Source organism: Eumetopias jubatus, unplaced genomic scaffold (assembly GCF_037043125.1).
Source record: "Eumetopias jubatus isolate StellerSeaLion01/CBP00866 unplaced genomic scaffold, mEumJub1_p1.0 scaffold_10, whole genome shotgun sequence".
Lineage (NCBI taxonomy): Eukaryota > Metazoa > Chordata > Mammalia > Carnivora > Otariidae > Eumetopias > Eumetopias jubatus.
Window position 1 is genome coordinate 58,151,031 of NW_028274816.1, and position 17,482 is coordinate 58,168,512.

Below are 17,482 nucleotides of genomic sequence, written 5' to 3' on the forward strand. Positions count from 1 at the left end.
GTGGTGGTTGAAGGGAGAGTGGGTGACATTTCCCGTCCTGTATGTAGCAGGGGGTTTTTGAAAACTCAGATGGCTCCAGGGACCAGGCAGGTGATGGAAATGCGTGAAGCGGACGGGTGTAAGACAGTAGGGAGTGATGGGGACTGTGGCGAACTTGCAGAGTGCTTGCCCCACCTAGTGGCATTCAAATTGCAACAACAACAACAACAACAACAAACACTGTGAGGACCAAACAAAATCCGCTTGTGGGTATGACGAGGCCATCGGGCTGCCATTTTGCGACCTCTGGAAGAAGAAGAAGACCCGGGGACAAGGACAGCCCTGAGATAGATCCCCAAGTCCGGGTTGGGCAGGGAGCCAGAAGGCAGGAGAACCGGGCAAGTGTGTTCTGGAAGCTGAGTGTTTTTGAGGAGAGAGCAATCGTCAAATCTGCTGCAAGGAGAAGACAAAGGGAGAGCAGCCAGCGCTGTTTCCACCTGGTAGACATAGTCCTGCAAGGAGACACAGGTTTGAGCCAGGACAGACTGATCGAAAAGAAATGTTTCCAGTTGCTGATTTGTCCATCTCTGGCCAGTGAGGCCCTCTTGACCTCAGCACCCAGGTAGATGAACTGAAGGGACCAGCCTGATGAATTAACGGGTGTGTGTTCACGAGGCGAGGCAGAAGAAAACCCAGGGTTACTAGAATGCCCAGAGAATGAAGAAATGCCTAGACACCTAGAACTCACCTGCACATTTCACAGTCATGGGTAAGGGCGGTCGGCTACGTGCTTGATGTGCCCCCTTAGAACCAGCCAACACCAGGAACACATCTTTTGGGAAAGGTTTTCTCTGAGTGCAAGGTACTATTAAAGCTACTTGAATGGGGAAGGAAATAGTGAGAAACTTAGAACAGCAGGGGTTAAACTCTGACTGATGCATTGATTAGCTCTGTGGCTTTGGGCAGGTCCCTCTGCCTCCCTGAGCCTCAGTTTCCACCTATGTCAAGTAGTAGCTTTCCCTGCAGGATTGAGCATGTGGCAGGCCCAGCACAAGCCTCCCCACAGGAGAGCTGCTCTTAGCCCCTGTTGTCCTCACTGTCCAAATGCACTCTTAGAAGGCAAGCGGAGTGAGCAAACCTGTTTCTAAAAGCGCATGCCAACTTGTCAGAATCACCAGAGCATCCATGAAGGTCGTAATTGGGTGAGCGACTAGTTGGAAACATTTCATTTTTGATCAATTTGCTTTCGGACCATGTATCTAGAGCTGGAAGCAAGACTAGGAAGTTCGCGAGAATTTTCCCAACTGGCAAAAGTTGCAGAACATAACTGGGGGGAAAAAAAGATTAGGGCAAAAGTGCTTAAACACCAACACATTCATTGTTGTGAACCTCTTGGGTGAGAGAAAATGCCCACCTGATACTGATAATGAAGAAAAACAGAAAATGAGACCTTCTAGAAGGGGTATATTGGTCTCAAGGTACACAAAACATGTATTTTTTCCACCATCTTTTTTATTTTAAAATTAACCATAAACATGTAATGAGTTACACACGTTTACACTTTCATAAAGATAAAAAGGCACCGAAGTGTATAGAATAAAAAGTTCCTTTTCATACCTCTTTTCTCCTCTCATCCCAAACACAACACTGAGCAAACCACTTTCTTCCCCAGAGGCAGACGTACCAGTTTGGTGCTTGGGTTTACATGCATTTGGTTGTTGAGACATTTATAGTCTCTTTTAAATGTTTCATATAAGTGGGGTCAGTTTATCTTGTTTTTGTTTTTGTTTTGTTTTGTTTTCCACTTACGTAGTGGCCACCTGTCCATATCATTCATTGCACGTGGCCCCATTAAATGGCCCCATTCCAATTCCACACAACATCCAGTCTGTAGAAGTTGTTGGTGTGTAACAGACCCCATCAGTCAGTGACTTAAGCAGCAAGCATTTGTCGCACAATCGCTCTGGGTCAGGAGTCCAGACACAGCATAGCTCATGCCTCCAGCTCAAGGTCTGTCCATGTTGCAGTCAAGCTGTGGCCGGGGCTGCAGTCTCATCTGAAGGCTCAACTGACAGAGGACCCACTTTCAAGCCCATTCATGGGCTTGCTGCCAGGTTTCAGTTCCTCACAGGTGACTGGACGCAGAGCCTCAGTTCCTTGCTTCCTTGCCCGAAATCTCCCTCCACTTCTGACCGTGTAGCCCCCCTCATAGCGCAGCTCACAACATGGCTGCCAACTTCTCTGGAAGTGAGAGGGCAGCCAAGATGGAAGCCAGAGTCTTTTTGTAACCCAGTCACGGAAGGGATATCCCATCACTTTGGCCATATTTTGTGGGTTACAACAACTCAGTCGGTCCAGCCCACACTGAAGCTGAGGAGTAATATTGGGATTATAATACCAGGAGGAGTTGGAGTCAGGGGGGCCATGGGTTTGAAGCTCTTTGCCACACTGTGCGTGGCACTTGGTTAGCTGTGCAGATTTTCACTTAAAAATGCTGCAGAGAAGGAGTGTATACGTATTTTTATATATATTTTTTGCTCACTTGTGCAGGCATTCCTGCAGGATCCATTCTTAAGAGCAATATTTCAAGATTGCAGAGTGTGCTGATTTTTTGATTTATTTGACTCTTTAAAAATTGAATTTATTTTTTGTATATATAAAACCTTCATATGGTTTACACTTTAAGAGGTTCCAAAATCAACCCGATGCATAGTCTCTCCCAGCTACCTCTGGAGATCAATTGCCAATTTTCTAGTGGTTTTTTTGTTTGTTTGTTTTAATTTTAAGTAGGCTTCATGCCCAACATGGGTCTTGAACTCATGACCCTGAGATAGAGTCACGTGCTCTACCAACTGAGCCAGCCAGGCGCCTCTCAATTACCAATTTTCTTATGTGTCCTTTCAGAGCTATGTACAAGCAGGTGGAAGCAAACAGAAACGTATTCATTTTCTGGCTCTGCTATCCAGTGGCAGGCTAGTTTATATTTTTAAAACAGCTTTATTAAGGTATAATAGACATACACAACCCTGCACATATGTAATATACACATGTTGATGAGTTTGGATATCTACATACACGTGTGAAATCACCCGTGCAATCCAGGTAGACATCTGTCACCTACAAATTTCCTTGTGTCTCTTTGGGTTTCTGGGGGTGGGGGCGGGGGGTAAGAGTACAAACATGAGATCTACCCTCTTAAATTTCAGCTCACAGTAAAGGATTGCTAACTGTCAGCACCGTGTTAATACAGCAGATCTCTACAACTTAGATTCAGCCTACTTTACTCGGTAGATTACTTTTTTTCATCTGACAATGTATTTTGTAGTTTATACCAGGGCGAAAAGCCCTCTGTTCTTTTTCATGGCTTCAGAGTATTCCCTGGGTAAATGCCACCATTTTTTAAAGCCCCTATTATGGGTCATATAGGATGCTTCTGACCTTGGTGGGTGCCCGTTTTAAACTGAGAAAGAACTGCCAAATTGCCCCTTCCAAAACTCTGGTTAATCACTAATTTGTGGGTATGGATCTCCCTGCATGAGGAGAGGTGAGGCGGGACATGGTCATCTCCATGTAAGGAGGAAGACCTCTGGAGCGTCTGGAACAGTGTGCTGGGGGACAGATGGTGGCTAAGGGACAGCTGTGGTGACAGGGATGGGAAGGTCCCATCTTGAGTTGATAGCCATGGTGTGCCTCGGGAACGAGGGACAGGAAAGTGAGGTGTTCACTCCTGATGCCCCTCGTCTTTCTCCATCAGGTCGGGGGCACGGGCTTCTGCTGAGGTTAATCAGGAACCTGGGCTTGAGACCCCCTCAGCCTGTCCTCGGCTGTGACCTCAGGCCCTTGCCTCCCCGATCCTTGGTTTCCCTATCTGTAGAATGAGGATGATAAGATTGCCATCCTCATGGCGTGAGTTGAAAAGGGAAACGCTAAACATAGTGTTCAGGAAATATCTATTATTACTGCTTTCCCAAGAATGATCTTTTTTAAAATGAAGTGATCCAGGCTGGCACCTGTTCTGACAAGGAGTCCAACCCACTCCACTGGGGCGTGGCTCACGATCAACCAGGTTATTACTGAGAACCTCGAGGAACTTGATAGAATACCAGGAGGCAGCAGCAGGGGCCCGGTTGGCCCCGGAGGTGGTAAATTTGCAATTCATTTGTTTGAAAGATATTGATTGGATGCCTGAGAGGGACTGGGGATGAGGCAGTGAAAAGATGGGTGTGGTCCTGCCCTCTAGTTGGCAGGAAGCGGCCAGGTTGCTCACCGTGCAGAAGGTTCTCTCCTGTCTGTAAGGTGAGGCTCTAATAAAGTGACCTTGAAGGGCCCTGGTGAGAATTTAATAACTTCCCCCAGAGTCTAATGTGGGTCAGGCTGTTCCCCCTGGTGGCTGTCCTCCAATAGTAACTCAGGAGTCCCGCTGCTTTGGTTCAATAACCAGCCCCTTCCTTTTGGGGTCTTTGGTCTCCAACTGGGAACAGAACATGGGCATGGAGAGTACACACAGGCTTATGTCTGCTTGGGACCAGAAGCGATACTCCTGACATCATGTTCATGCTTATGCTACCACGGGTGAGAACGAAATCATCCCCGTCTCCTCCGGGGGAAGCTGGGACACGTGGTTTTCTGGTGTGCCCTGGAAGGGGAAATGGGGTGTTGAACACCTCACACCACTTCTGTAGAGGCGTGGAGGGCGTTCTGAGGGGGATGTGCACTCGGACCTAGAGTGCTCTGTGCGGGGCTTTTGGGACATTGCTGTGAATAAGCTAGACGTGGTCCTTGTCCTTACAAAGCTCCCAGGCTAATGTGGGAGCCACAGATAAGTAGAAATCATGATGAGAAAGTTTAAGGAAGAATATATAGAGCCTGAAGAGCACGTATCAGGCAGACTTTTTCTTTTCTTTTTTTTAAAGATTTCTTTAATTTTATTTCGGGGGGAGGGGAGAGAACTAGAGTGGTGGGGGAGGGGCAGAGGCAGAGGGAGAAGCAGGCTTCCCGCCGAGCAGGGAGCCCGATGCGGGGCTCGATCCCAGGACCCCGGGATCATGACCTGAGCCGAAGGCAGACGCTTAACCGACTGAGCCACCCAGGCATCCCCAGACCGTTTTTTTTTTTTTAAACATTATTTTGTAATTGTGAAACCAAAAAACAAAGAATCTTCAAGACAGAGATCTCTTTACTCCCATTTTGTTGTGTGAAGCATTTTTATTTGTCCGTGTTGCCTTTGTGTTCTTGTCTGTGTCACATACATATCCAACCCATATGTACTCCCAATTTGCCCTTTTAGTAAACTCAGTCAGGTTGGTTAAGTGGGATTATTTGAAAAGGACATTTATATGTCAGGGTGGGCTGGGTTTGGCTGCAAAAACAACTTCCAAATTGCAGTGACTTGAAGTAGCAAAGGTGGGTTTTCTCCCTCCTGTTACACAGAGGGTCAGCTTGGAGCCACTGCTAATAGATCTTGAATATTGCCAGAAGCATGGGAAAGGCATAGGGAGCTCTGGGCTTGCGCTAGTAATTAAATGCTCTGGACCGAATTTACATATGTCATTTTGCTCATATCTCACTGGCCAGAATTCATCACATAGCCCCACTGGACCATATGGGGTCAGGAAGTGCAATCCTTTTCATTGCTGGGCAAAGTGGAGTTCAAAATATATGGCAGATAGCACTAATGAGCATCTGAACACTTTAAATGTTTTGTTTTAACCAAGAACATTTAAACAGACATTCATCTCTTTGGGTAGGACCAAGACCTTTTCTTTAAGTATTGGTCTCCCATTTATCATACATCATAATCTTGTAAAAACTACATCCACAAAGCACAAGTCATTTATAATTTCCAGTGTTTGTCTTTTTTTTTTTTTTTAAGATTTATTGGTGCACCTGGGTGGCTCAGTTGGTTAAGCAGCCCGACTTGAATTTTGCTCAGGTCATGATCTCATGGGTCATGGGATCAAACCCTGTGTCAGGTCTGAGCACAGCAGGGAATCTGCTTGAGATTCTCTCTCTCCCTCTGCCCCTCCCCCGACTTGTTCTCACAAGTTCTCAATCTCTCTCTAAAAGTCAATAAATCCTGCTGGAAGCGGAGGAGGGGCAGAGGGAGAGAGACAATCTCAAGCAGACTCCCCGATGAGCTCAGAACCCGACTTGGGGCTTGATCCCGTGACCCATGAGATCATGACCTGAGTCTAAATTGAGTCAGATGCTCAACCAACTGAGCCACCAAGGCGCCGCTGTTTTGTCTTTTTTTTTTTTTTTTAAGCAACTCACTTCTATTTCTCCAATGCGGGCAACCTGCTCTCCATATAAACAACTCTCTTGCGTTAATATTTTATTGGTTTGATAGGATTAAGTTATTAACTTAAGAGCAACTGGCATAAACAGGTTTGGTAGCAGACTGCTACTTTGCAGGAAGCATACAGCATCCCAGATGGGAGCAAAATTGCTTAGTCATACCAGCCTGCTAGCCTGGACGGCAGGTTTTACAGATGAAATGGGCAGCTGTCTTTCAAACTGGCACACTGGGTAAGCCATTTGGCTTCAGAGGGCTGTACTGTAGTACGACTTAGAATTTCAGCCTACGTTTTTATTTCACGTTCTGGGATGTTTTCATTTTGCTCCCGCTGGAGTGTATCCTGGCACAGCTTTCTCTCTGCTTATACAGTCCTGGGAATTCGTGCCCACACATGTGTCCTGATGGGAGCTGAAGGATGATGGAGAGCAGGAAGGATGTGGAAGAGATCAGTCTGGATAGAACAGCAGGGGTCCACCATGGGGGCATTAGAGGAAGTTTGTGTTGAATTCTAAGGGGACTGGGAAGCCACTAGAGTGTTTTGATTAGTGAAGGGAGAGACATGGCGGCAAGAGTTAGGAGGGTGATCTAGGCAAGAGACTGTGAAGTCTTGGACCAAGGGGAATGGTGAGAAATGAGGATTCAGGGAGATTAAAGAGGCTTCTGTCCCTGTGGTTCTGTCTCCTTCCTGCTGCCAGTGGTCGGTTGTCCTGACGTGGGTGGTTGTCAGGGGTCTGGAGGTAACCGTTGATATCTAACTTACGGTCTGGGTCCAGAGAACACAGACTCCATTTGGTCACAATCCAAGTCAGATTTGGAACTCAGGGTTGCACAGGCGGCTTCGTGGGTGGGGGTAAATACATCCTGGCTCAGGGCTTCTCCGATTTCACGGGCCACTCCTCTGTCTCATTTGCTGGTTGCTCCTCAGGACTCTCACCTCTAAAGGGATGGAGTGTCCTGGTCCCTGTCTACACACGTGCTCTTTGTGATCTCAGTGTCTCATTGATTCGGGCACGGAAGACTCCTGAAGTTCTATCTCCAGACTCCCCTATCCACATTGCTTAGTCAACATCTCAAAATTAACACATCACAAATGGAAGCAGGGATTTCCGCCTGCGCCCAGAGTTGGCTCCCTTTCACTAAGCAGCATCCCTGTACAGGCAGACGCCTTGGCCTCATGCTTCCCTCCTTTTCTCTCACTCTCTACACAAGTCCTTTGGGTTCCAGCTTGAAATGAACTGTGTAAACGACCACCTCCACTGTGGCCGCCCTGCCTGTGTCCATCCCATCTGTGCCTCCTGTCTGGATTATTAGCACAGTCTTCTCTCTGCCCTTCGGCTTTCATTGCTCCCCTTCCATCTTGTTTTCAACATGGCAGCCAGGGGAATCCTTCAGAAAAGATTTAAATATTTCAAAGGTCATTTTTCAGTAGGCAACATTTGCATACAGTGAGAATTCCAAATAGTCCAAGAGAGTAAAGTGACTCTCCCTTCCACCCCGGTGGCCCCATTCCCTCAGTCTGTTGCCTTCTCTCCTCAGAGGCGACTGTGGGTCCCACCTGTCTCTATAGACTTGTAGAGATACTGTGTGCATGTTTCTAGGCATTCTATGAACAATCTGTTCAAAACTAAGTGAGTCTATGTCACTCCCTTGTTGAAAACCTTCCAGTGGTTCCCCAGCAAAGTGAGATTAAAATTCAAATTCCATCCCGAGGCCACAGGACTCTGCTTGTGGACCCCAGCATCTCCCTATTTCCACCGCTCTCCTCCACCCTCAATCCGCCCCAGCTACGCGCACTTCCCTTACTCTCCTTCCACTCTCAGGACTTGTGCCCTTGCTGTTCCCTCATCTTAGGACTCTTCCAGCCCAAATAGAATGACCCAAATAAAGGTCACTTCCTTGACTCCTCATGGTCACCATGCCATTGTCCTGTGCATTTATTTGCATTATTCGTATCCCAAACTGATTGTCATCTCCAGTGGATCTTGGTCTCTGTGAGGGACCCAGTCTGTTTTGGTCATCACAGTATACTTACTGCCCGCGCATACTGGAAACAGTAGTACTCATAATGATTTTTTAAAAATTTTTATTTTAATCACCGGGTGTTCATCACAATGACTTTTTTTTTTTTAAAGAAAAAGAAAAGTTAACATTTAAGTCGTTACCATGCTGAGTACCGATCCTACTACTTTAACTCATAATCCTTATAACCTCTTTACGGGTACCCGTTATCCACGATTCGGAAACAGGCAAATTTAAACAAATGTCACACAACTTCTAGTAAGTGAATACGCAGCCATGCAATAGTTGAGTGAATGAGTGAATCAATGAACGGCCCTGAGAGGCGGGCGGCTTAGCCGGAGGAGGTACCTAGGGCGGTGGGCGGAGCCTAGGGTGCGGGGGCCAATGGACACGCAGCAGTGACTGGCGGCCTCTCTTGGGATCCCTGGCCCCGCCTAGGCCGCGCGGGGGCCGCTGGGACTTGTGGTCTCCGGCCCACCTAGCCACGTCACTGCCTTCAAACATTAAGTCCTCCCCTGGTGCAAGGTATGATCTGCATCCCCAAACTTTTAGGTAGGTTCCTTTACCCCCAGGCCCACTATTCTTTATTGCTCCTCTTCCTGAGGTGAGTTGGTGTAGTCTCCCGGCTCCGCGCGTCCGGGACTCAGGGTAGGGTCTCTTGGTATCCTCTCCCCCAGTCCGTAGCCAACTTGGTATCGCCTTCTACGTTCATCAATCCCCCCCGCACTCTTCGGTGCGGCCGCTCCCGCCACACCCCCCCTGAAGCTGTGGCACACCCGTCCTCTCAGGTCCTCCCCCTGTAGCTCGAGCCGCCCAGAGTATCTTCCAATGGCCGTGTTCCCCGCCCCACACACCCTCTCCGTTTCCTGAGGCTCCCCGGGCCTATTTTGGTACAGCCCGGCCACGCCCCCTCGCGGACGCTCTTGGTACGCGCCGCGCTCCCCCGCTCGCCGCAGTGGTTTGGCCGCGGCGACCCCTCTCCGGCGGCGCGTCCCCCGCGCGTGGTACAGCTCAGCCCGTCTCCCCCGAAGCCGCGCGCCCGCGCCCCTCAGTCGGTGGAGCCCGCAGCCCCCGTGCGGCCCGTGGCAACCCCCAACCCTCTCGGCCCGCGCCCGCCATGGTCCGTCCGCGCCGCGCTCCGCACCGCTCCGGCGCTGGGGGCCCCCTCGGGGGTCGCGGTCGCCCCCCGCGGCCCCTTACGGTGCGCGCCGCCCGCTCGCGCTCCTGGCCAGCCAGCCCCCGCGGCCCGCAGCCGCCGCGGATCCGGGCCCGTTCGGCCCCTCCCATGGTGAGCCCCCCGCCTTTTTTCCAGAGCCTTCCACGGCCCCGCCCCCGCCAGCCCCTCCCCCGGGCTCGGGTCTTTGTCCACGGCTTCCTCCTCTCTGGGGTCTCCGGGTGGTCCCGGGGGTGGTCCCGTTTAGGGCCGGGCTCCCCCGTGGAACCCCCCCCCGGGTGGTACGCGCCGGGCTCTCCCCTTTGTTGCGCGTTTGGGCTGGGGTGGCGGGGGTGGGGTACGGGGGCGGGGAGGGCTCAAATTACTGCTGACTCCGCGTCCCGATTTAAAAGAGGGGTGGGGGGCGGGCGGGCGGCGTGCCCGCTTGTTTTTCCAATTGGAAAGTTGGGTCTCTCTTCGGGCAGGAAATCTGGAAATGGGGGAGGGGGCTGAGGGGCCGCGGCGAGAGGGGCCCGCGTCTTTGCACTCGCGTGCTCAGGTGTTGCACCGGGGGGGGTGTTCTTCTCCGGGCCCGCGCGCGTCCGCACGGCGCCCGTGGCGTGTGCGCCCAGGATTTGCATGCCCGCCCAGATGTGGGATGCCCTTACGGAGTGCAGCAAGCCCAAACGTAAACATCTGGCTTTGCAGGTACATTAACTATGCACGCTTCCCCAGACCCAAAATATGCCCGCAAAAATCTTCAGGCGTACCTAGAATAGTAAAACTGCACATCCTGACGTTTCACGCTTGCCCAGATGTGCGTTTTGCCCTAGGCTGGCTCTGGAGTTCGCTTCTTTCTTTCGCACACTGCCCCGTCCTGTGCATGGCATGCAGCTGTGGCAGCCCCACACAAGCCTTAAACAGGCTTCCTCGGATCTTAAACTTAGATACCAAAGTCTCTAAATACCTCCCCAAACCTCCCTTTGCTGCACTGGCTCACCCCTCTAGTTGAGCAGTCACATGTAGTTCAGAAGCGTTTCCTGGGTCTTTAAACGTGCATCCTAAGGAAACAGGCCTCCCTGTGTAGTAAACAATTCACATGTCAGAGACACAGCCAAATTTTTCACACACTTGCCCACTTGGGAGGTTTCCTTTAGGATTGGTTTTAAGCCTAGTCCCTCAGCGCAGTCCTCCACTTTGATGTGCCCGCCTTGTTGTTGCAGGTAAACCTGCACTTTAAGATAAGCGTTCCTGGCCTTTACATTCTAGACCAAAACATCTTTCAGGTCCTGCATGGTCAGCTTGCCTTCCCAGACAAAGCAGACTTTAAACACGTGCGCCTGCAGTTTACGCTGTGCTGGATCCTTAAGTGCATTCACCGGGATCTCTAAAGGCCCTTCAGCGGTGTGCTCTAAGGACCTATTCTCAGATGTTCTATGCCCCACCTGTGGCACCTAAGCACTCAGGGCTTCAACGCCCATCCTGCGTCTCAGACTCAGTCTGGCCCTGAAGGCGTAACAACACGTTCCTACAGTAAGATGCTCCCTGGTTTTTTTCCTGATACCATTGCCCAAATTCCAGAATCACCTGCCCAGATGGAGGACATGCTGGTTCAGGTTTTGTTTTTTTTTTTACTTTTTAAGCCCCCACAAAATACAACTTTTCCTGCCTGTCCTTCTGGGACAAAAGGCACCTGTGTGCATTGTGGGAAATGCAGAGGTTACCTATTAGTAGTGAGATAAAAAGTAACAACAACCGTTACAGTTTTTTTGCTGCTCGGAGGCATTTAAGAGTGAGGTTTTCAGGGGTTTCTTGTTGCCAGCTTGTTCCAAAGCCTTCCCTTGTTTGCTTTGAGATGTTTTTGGTTTAAAAAAAAAAAAGAGCTGTTAGAGTGCCCTGTGAAGAGTAGAATGTGGAGCTTTCCTTGGCTTTATTGGTGGAACGTTCTCCTGGTGTTCTGCAAACGCTCTCGAGATGTTGTGTTTGAGACTCCTCCAGGTGTTACACTCCCTGTTCCAAAAGTCTCCCTGCCTTCCTGGATGGTTCCGTTTGTTTGGCTTTACCTTCTCCACCCCCTGAGGTCACCCTGGTGTGGTTGCGACACAGGGTCTGCAAGGGTAGGAGGGCCTGTGACCACCTGGAAGGGTTGGAGGGAGCTAGAGGGGGAGAGTCCAGACTTCCTCTTGAGGGCCATGCGGAGCTTTAGAAGAATTTTGAGCATGGGCGCGTTGGGGCACACCAGTGTACCAGGCAGCCAGTCACAGTCCGGGCTGGCCTCTGCATTGTGGGAGCTTCGATGAGGCCTTGGGCCCCCAGAGGGCTGGTTTCTGAGTTGGGTCAGGACAGAGGGACCAAGAGTTGCTCAGGCCAGGGGCGTGAATGGATGGCATCTCCCGAAGGGGGTGGGATGGCATTCCAGGCCGAGAGCGCAGCTGGAGCAGGGTCTGGAAGGTGACGGGGACCATTGCTGAAGTGACAAGTGGGATCTGGGGGTCTCGGGTTCTGGAGTAGTGGCAGGAAAAAGACGTGGAGATCAGCTACTTGGGGTCTTGACCCCTGGGACAGGGGCTTTGGATGTGGTCCCAGGAGTTTCTGAGCAGGGTATTTGGGTCTGAACGTTGGGATGTATGTGGGGAGGGGGCAGCCTGCCCTTGCGGGTCCCTCAGCCTCAGTTTCCCCGCTCCCCTCTGCTGCAGCAAGGTGCTCGGGTCTTTGGAGCCTTGGGTCCCATTGGGCCCTCCTCGCCTGGGCTCGCCCTCGGGGGCCTGGCTGTGGGCGAGCACCGGCTCAGCAACAAGCTGCTGGCCTGGAGTGGCGTCCTTGAGTGGCAGGAGGTGAGCTGTGGCCGGGCCCCTTGTGAGTCCCCGTGGGGGCTGGGGGCTGGCCCTGCGGGTGGGGCGGGCCGGGGCATCTCGGTGGTGTCCAGCGACCCCTCCCGCTCCCACGACAGAAGCGCAGACCCTACTCCGACTCCACAGCGAAGCTGAAGCGGGCCCTCCCCTGCCAGGCCTACGTGAACCAGGGCGAGAACCTGTGAGTCGCGGTGGGCACGTGGGGGGGGGGGGGCGGCGCGCGGGGGGGGACGGCCCGGCGGGGAGCGCTGGGCCTCCCCTGACCTCCGCCCCCCGCAGGGAGACGGACCAGTGGCCCCAGAAGCTGATCATGCAGCTCATCCCGCAGCAGCTGCTGGTAAGACCCACCTCCGGCCCCCCGCGACCCGCTCCCTGCAGCCCCCTGCCCCCCAGCGGTGACCCAGAGGCCCCGTTGTTGCCCGCAGACCACCCTGGGCCCCCTGTTCCGCAACTCCCAGCTGGCTCAGTTCCACTTCACCAACAGAGACTGCGACTCTCTCAAGGGGCTCTGCCGTGTGATGGGCAACGGCTTCGTGAGTAGAGGGGGCGGGGGTGGGGGGGGCAGGGGCCCCAGGGGCGCTTTTTCTCTGTGGCCTCGGTGAGTGAGGGTCTCAGGCAGAGCAGGGCCTACAGGAGCGCCCCTGCCTCTGGCTCCTGGACCTCGGGCAGCGCTCGTCGGGGACACAAGTGAGTAGAGGGCCCCGCTGGCTCTCCGGGGACCCAGGAGCCCGTTGGGGACACAGCACGTGACGGGGACCTACTGACAGAAGGCGGCGGGGATACTCTGTGATGCTCTGTGTTGGGGCCCTTTCCTCCTCTGGCAAGTGGGGCTCACGGCGGGACTCAGTCCTTTGGGCTATTAGAAGTTTGTGGAAGGTGCTTGCGGCAGTGATTTGCGTGTGTGGCAAACGCCCTGTAGCCACAGGCTGGGGCAGCCGTGGGGCTGGGCAGCCAGGAAGTGAATCTCAGCGTGGTCTCTGTGGCCCCCCCAGTCTGGGCCTCATCCGGACTCTGGTTTCAGCACAGGAGTCTGGCTGTGGAAGGGGACAGGTGCCAGTATGGGGGGGACATGCGACGAGAGCAGGTTGTCCGCCCAGGACACCACAGGACTCAGCTCTGGGGTCCCTTCTGGGACCAGCACCCCTCCTCCCTCTACCATCCTCCGGCCTCCAGGTGCTGTGTGGGCCATGACCCCGTGTCCAGGCAGGTTCCCGTTCCGTCGGGCCGGACAGACCAGGGGTTGTCCGGTGCGGGGGCTCTTGCCTGACTGGTCCCCCGTTAGTTCGGCACCACGCTGTGGAGGGGCTGCTGTGTGTGGCCGGCGGGGCCCTCAGGCTGTAGGGAGGGCCGATGGCTGCACATGGGTCCAGGAAGGTGGGGGACAAGCTCCCAGAGCAAGTGGTCCCTGGGTGACAAGAGATGGCAGGCTGGTAGCCTGGGGACTCTCCGAAGTGCACGCCCCTTCGTCCCGACAGCCCTGACGGAGGGATCCGTCAGACTCCTGGTTTCCCAGGTCCCACCGAGGAGGCACTAGGATCTCATGTGACAAATGTTTATGTGGCGCTGACTGTGGAGGCTCCTGTGACCAGGCCACTTTACAGACAGGAAAACTGAGGTCCAGGAGCATAAGGCGACTGGCGTCAGGTCACTGTGGGAGGAAGCAGAGCTGGGTTTGCACCCAGGGCTTCTCTGGAGGCTGTTCTGGCCCCGTTAGCAAAGGCAGGTCCTGCTCTCAGGGACGGGACTGGCATCAAGAGGGGGACGTGGGTGGGAGGAGCCCTCGCAGGCTCCTCACCCCCCCGAGGTGACCCCGGACTCCCCAGGTGCGGGGGACAGCACAGTGCACGCCCAGGGGGGTGTCTGGCCCCTTGGCAACGCGCTGGGCTCCCTGACGTCCTGTTCCCCTCCCCCAGGCGGGGTGTATGCTCTTCCCCCACATCTCCCCCTGCGAGGTGCGGGTGCTCATGCTCCTGTACTCGTCCAAGAAGAAGATCTTCATGGGCCTCATCCCCTACGACCAGAGCGGCTTTGTCAACGCCATCCGGCAGGTCATCACCACGCGCAAACAGGTGGGCTGGCAGCGCCCAGGCCAGGCCTCGGGTCCCCGGGCAGCGGGCATGTCAGTGAGGCTTGGAAGAGCACAGGGCGTCGTGGAGGGCGGTTCGTGCCAGGAGGGACGCCCGTGTGGGGCGGGGCAGGGACGTGGCTAGGCAGGCTCGTGGGGAGCGCCGCGTGTGGCTGGAAGGCTCTGGAGGGTGACGGTGTGTCCTAGCTCACCTGACCTACGAGTTACTTGTGAATGCTGTCTCCCTTCTCCCTGGTGTCCCTGTATGTGCAACAAACTACAGGGCTGTCCAGTTCTCAGAGGCAGAGCCTCTGGAGTTGGTGCCCCAGGTTGAGCATCTGAGACTTGTTCCCGGGCATTTGGGAGCCATGGGAGGTCTATGAGCAAGTGAAGGGTAGGACCAGCATTGGGGAGTCCCCTGGGGCTGCGGGCAGACTGGAAGCTGAGGAGCCAGAAAGGAGGCTGGGGCGAGGGTCTTCAAGGCGGAGCTGAGGTTTCCCAGAAGCCTTCTCTGGGGCGCTCCCGGGCACTAGCCCCCCTTTCCTGCTCCTGCAGGCAGTGGGCCCTGGTGGTGTCGCAGGCCCAGTTCAGATCGTCAACAACAAGTTCCTGGCGTGGAGTGGCGTCATGGAGTGGCAAGAGGTGAGTGCTGGGGGGACGTGGGTGGTCTTGAGCCCAGCATATGCTCGCTGACTGGGGCGCCGCCCCACTCCTGATGTCATCCCCTTCCTCTCCCCAAAAGCCCAGGCCTGAGCCCAATAGTCGGTCCAAGAGGTGGCTGCCTTCGCACGTCTATGTGAACCAAGGGGAGATTCTGTGAGTATGGGGCAGGGTGAGGGCAGAGGCAGGGTCCCGGTGAGACCCAGCTTCCTGACCCTTGTCCCCTTGTGCCCCACAGGAGGACTGAGCAGTGGCCGAGGAAGCTGTACATGCAGCTCATCCCGCAGCAGCTGCTGGTGAGTGTGACGGGCTCTAGGCCTGCCATGCCTGTGCCACGGCCAGTGTAGACCTTGGGGCCACGGGCTGCCCACAGTGCTTCCTGGAGGAGGGGACCCTGGGGCTGCCGGATGGAGACCATTCTGGATCAAGAGATGGCATGTGCAAGGGCCCTGTGGCCGGTGGCTGGCCTCTGTGACAAGTGCAGGCAGGCAGGTGTGGAGAGCAGCTCCCCGGGGGGGGGTTCCCCCCACAGGACCTGTCCGAGGTTGTAAGTAGGTGCCACCATGGTGTGGGGACTGTGCGGAGGCAGGGCTTGTGCGTCACAGAGCTGCCCCGGCTTCCACGCAGACCACCCTGGTGCCGCTGTTCCGGAACTCTCGCCTGGTGCAATTCCACTTCACCAAGGACTTGGAAACGCTGAAGAGCCTCTGCCGGATCATGGACAACGGTTTTGTGAGTGGGGCGTGGGCCGCTGGGCGGGCTGGCTGTAAGAACCAGATGAGGGACGGCAACTGTTTCTCCACACCAGCTGGGGGAGCACCGTGGTGGCCCCGGTGACTGCAGGTTGGCCTTGTGCCTAGACGCCTGGTGGCTCCCAGTCCACGGACTCCGCTGGGGATCTGCTGTCCTGATCGCATTTTATAGTTGGGGAAACCGAGGCCCAGAGGCAGGCCCAGGGTTAACTCAAAGCCTGGAGGGGCTGATGCCACGGAGCGCAGAGCCGTTGCTCCCAGGTCCTGCTGCCTTCCTCCTGCTCTCCTTGGGGACGGGGCGCCCCTATCCCTGAAGGTGTTTCGGCGAAAACCTGAGGCTCCCGCAGGCCCCTTGCCAGGCAGGGAGGTCTGTCTGCTTCCCGCCTGAGCTCTAAGCACTGAATTATGTTCCAGTGGGTCTTGCCTCAGTTTCTCCATCTGCGAGGTGAAGCGGGTTGTCCTCCGGGGCTCGTGGAAGCGCAGCTATCGCTGCACCGGGCCAGTGTCCGCCCTGCGGCCGATCCGATCACAGCCGTGCGTGTGTGTCCCTGAGGGGAGGGCTGTGTGTTTCTCTGGCATTAAAAGTTTGCCTTCCCGCAGGAGATCCTGCAGAGCACCCCCCCCCCCCCGGCTCCACTGTGGGCGCGCTCGGAAAGGGCTCCCGCCGAGGCGGCGCACGGGGGCCTGTGCGTCTCGTGCGGCCGCCGGGGTGGGGCGCTGCCCACTCCTGGATGCCTCTGTGCAGCCGCCTGCATGTGGGAACCCCTGTGGCTCTGGGGGGGAGCGTCCACGCCCCCGCCAGGCGCTGACCCCCCGCTCCGCGCCCGCCAGGCCGGCTGCGTGCACTTTTCCTACAAGGCGTCGTGCGAGGTGCGCGTGCTCATGCTCCTGTACTCGTCGGAGAAGAAGATCTTCATCGGCCTCATCCCCCACGACCAGAGCAACTTTGTCAACGGCATCCGGCGTGTCATTGCCAACCAGCAGCAGGTCCTGCAGCGGAACCTGGAGCAGGAACAGCAGCAGCGGGGGGTGAGGCAGCGGGCGGGGCTCCCCTCCCCTCTGCTCACGCCCCCCTCCCCCTGCTGACACCTCCTCCCCGCCTTCCTCCCCCCACAGATGGGGGGGTAGTGGCCACTCCCAGGCTGGGCCCCTCCAGGAGTCACAGACGAGACCCCTGCCAAAACTGGTGAGTGGCATCCGGCTTGGGTTGGGGGCGGGCCTCGGTTGTGTCTGGGGTTTCGGAAGGGAGACAGTGACCCTGGCCTTGAGATGAGAGCGGAGAGGCATGTCGGTTCCTGTCGGTTCCTGTCGGTTCCTGTCGGTCCCGGGAGGTGCGGGAGCTGCGGTGCTGGGCGCGCCCCGGGGGGGCAACGGGAGGCCTGGTCCGGCCCCTCCCACTCTCCTCCTGCCCCCAGGTCCGATGCTTCTGAGCAGGGGCCCCTGGGGATGGCAACTCTCCAGCGAGATGGCGGACTGTGGCCGGAGAGGTCTCCAAGGACGGTCCCCACCCCTGTACGTGTCCCCAATAAAGTCTTTTAAAAGCCTGTTGGCTACCAGGCTCCTGTGCAGATGCCTTGGGGTTGGGGGGGAGAGAGCGAGCCCAGCCCAGCCCCAGGTCTGAGTCCTTCAGCGGTGGGGACCGGGAACGTGCGTTTCTCACAGATTTCCGAGGGAGGCCACTTCTGAGCTCACGGGCACCTTTGT

At 55.2% G+C, this 17,482-nt stretch overlaps 1 protein-coding gene across 4 annotated transcripts; it reads left to right on the top strand.

The window, feature by feature from the left end:
* The first annotated feature begins 9,206 nt into the window (after positions 1–9,206).
* On the top strand, positions 9,207–17,322 carry PTOV1 (PTOV1 extended AT-hook containing adaptor protein). Of its 4 annotated transcripts, none has more exons than XR_015769194.1 (13): positions 9,207–9,584; positions 12,146–12,283; positions 12,400–12,482; positions 12,581–12,638; positions 12,727–12,834; positions 14,215–14,370; positions 14,922–15,008; positions 15,109–15,182; positions 15,265–15,322; positions 15,654–15,758; positions 16,610–16,807; positions 16,895–16,964; positions 17,194–17,322. XR_015769194.1 is itself a non-coding variant. In XM_088027734.1 (12 exons), exons 1-12 carry the CDS (start codon positions 9,414–9,416, stop codon positions 16,904–16,906), a joined length of 1,248 nt encoding a protein of 415 aa, XP_087883860.1. In that variant the 5' UTR covers positions 9,207–9,413; the 3' UTR covers positions 16,907–17,322. The 4 variants fall into 4 exon arrangements, 2 of the variants coding, with proteins under 2 accessions (XP_087883860.1, XP_027947251.1); XR_015769195.1 differs by having other exon boundaries at positions 16,610–16,765; XM_088027734.1 differs by having other exon boundaries at positions 16,895–17,322.
* The last annotated feature ends 160 nt before the right edge of the window (positions 17,323–17,482 follow it).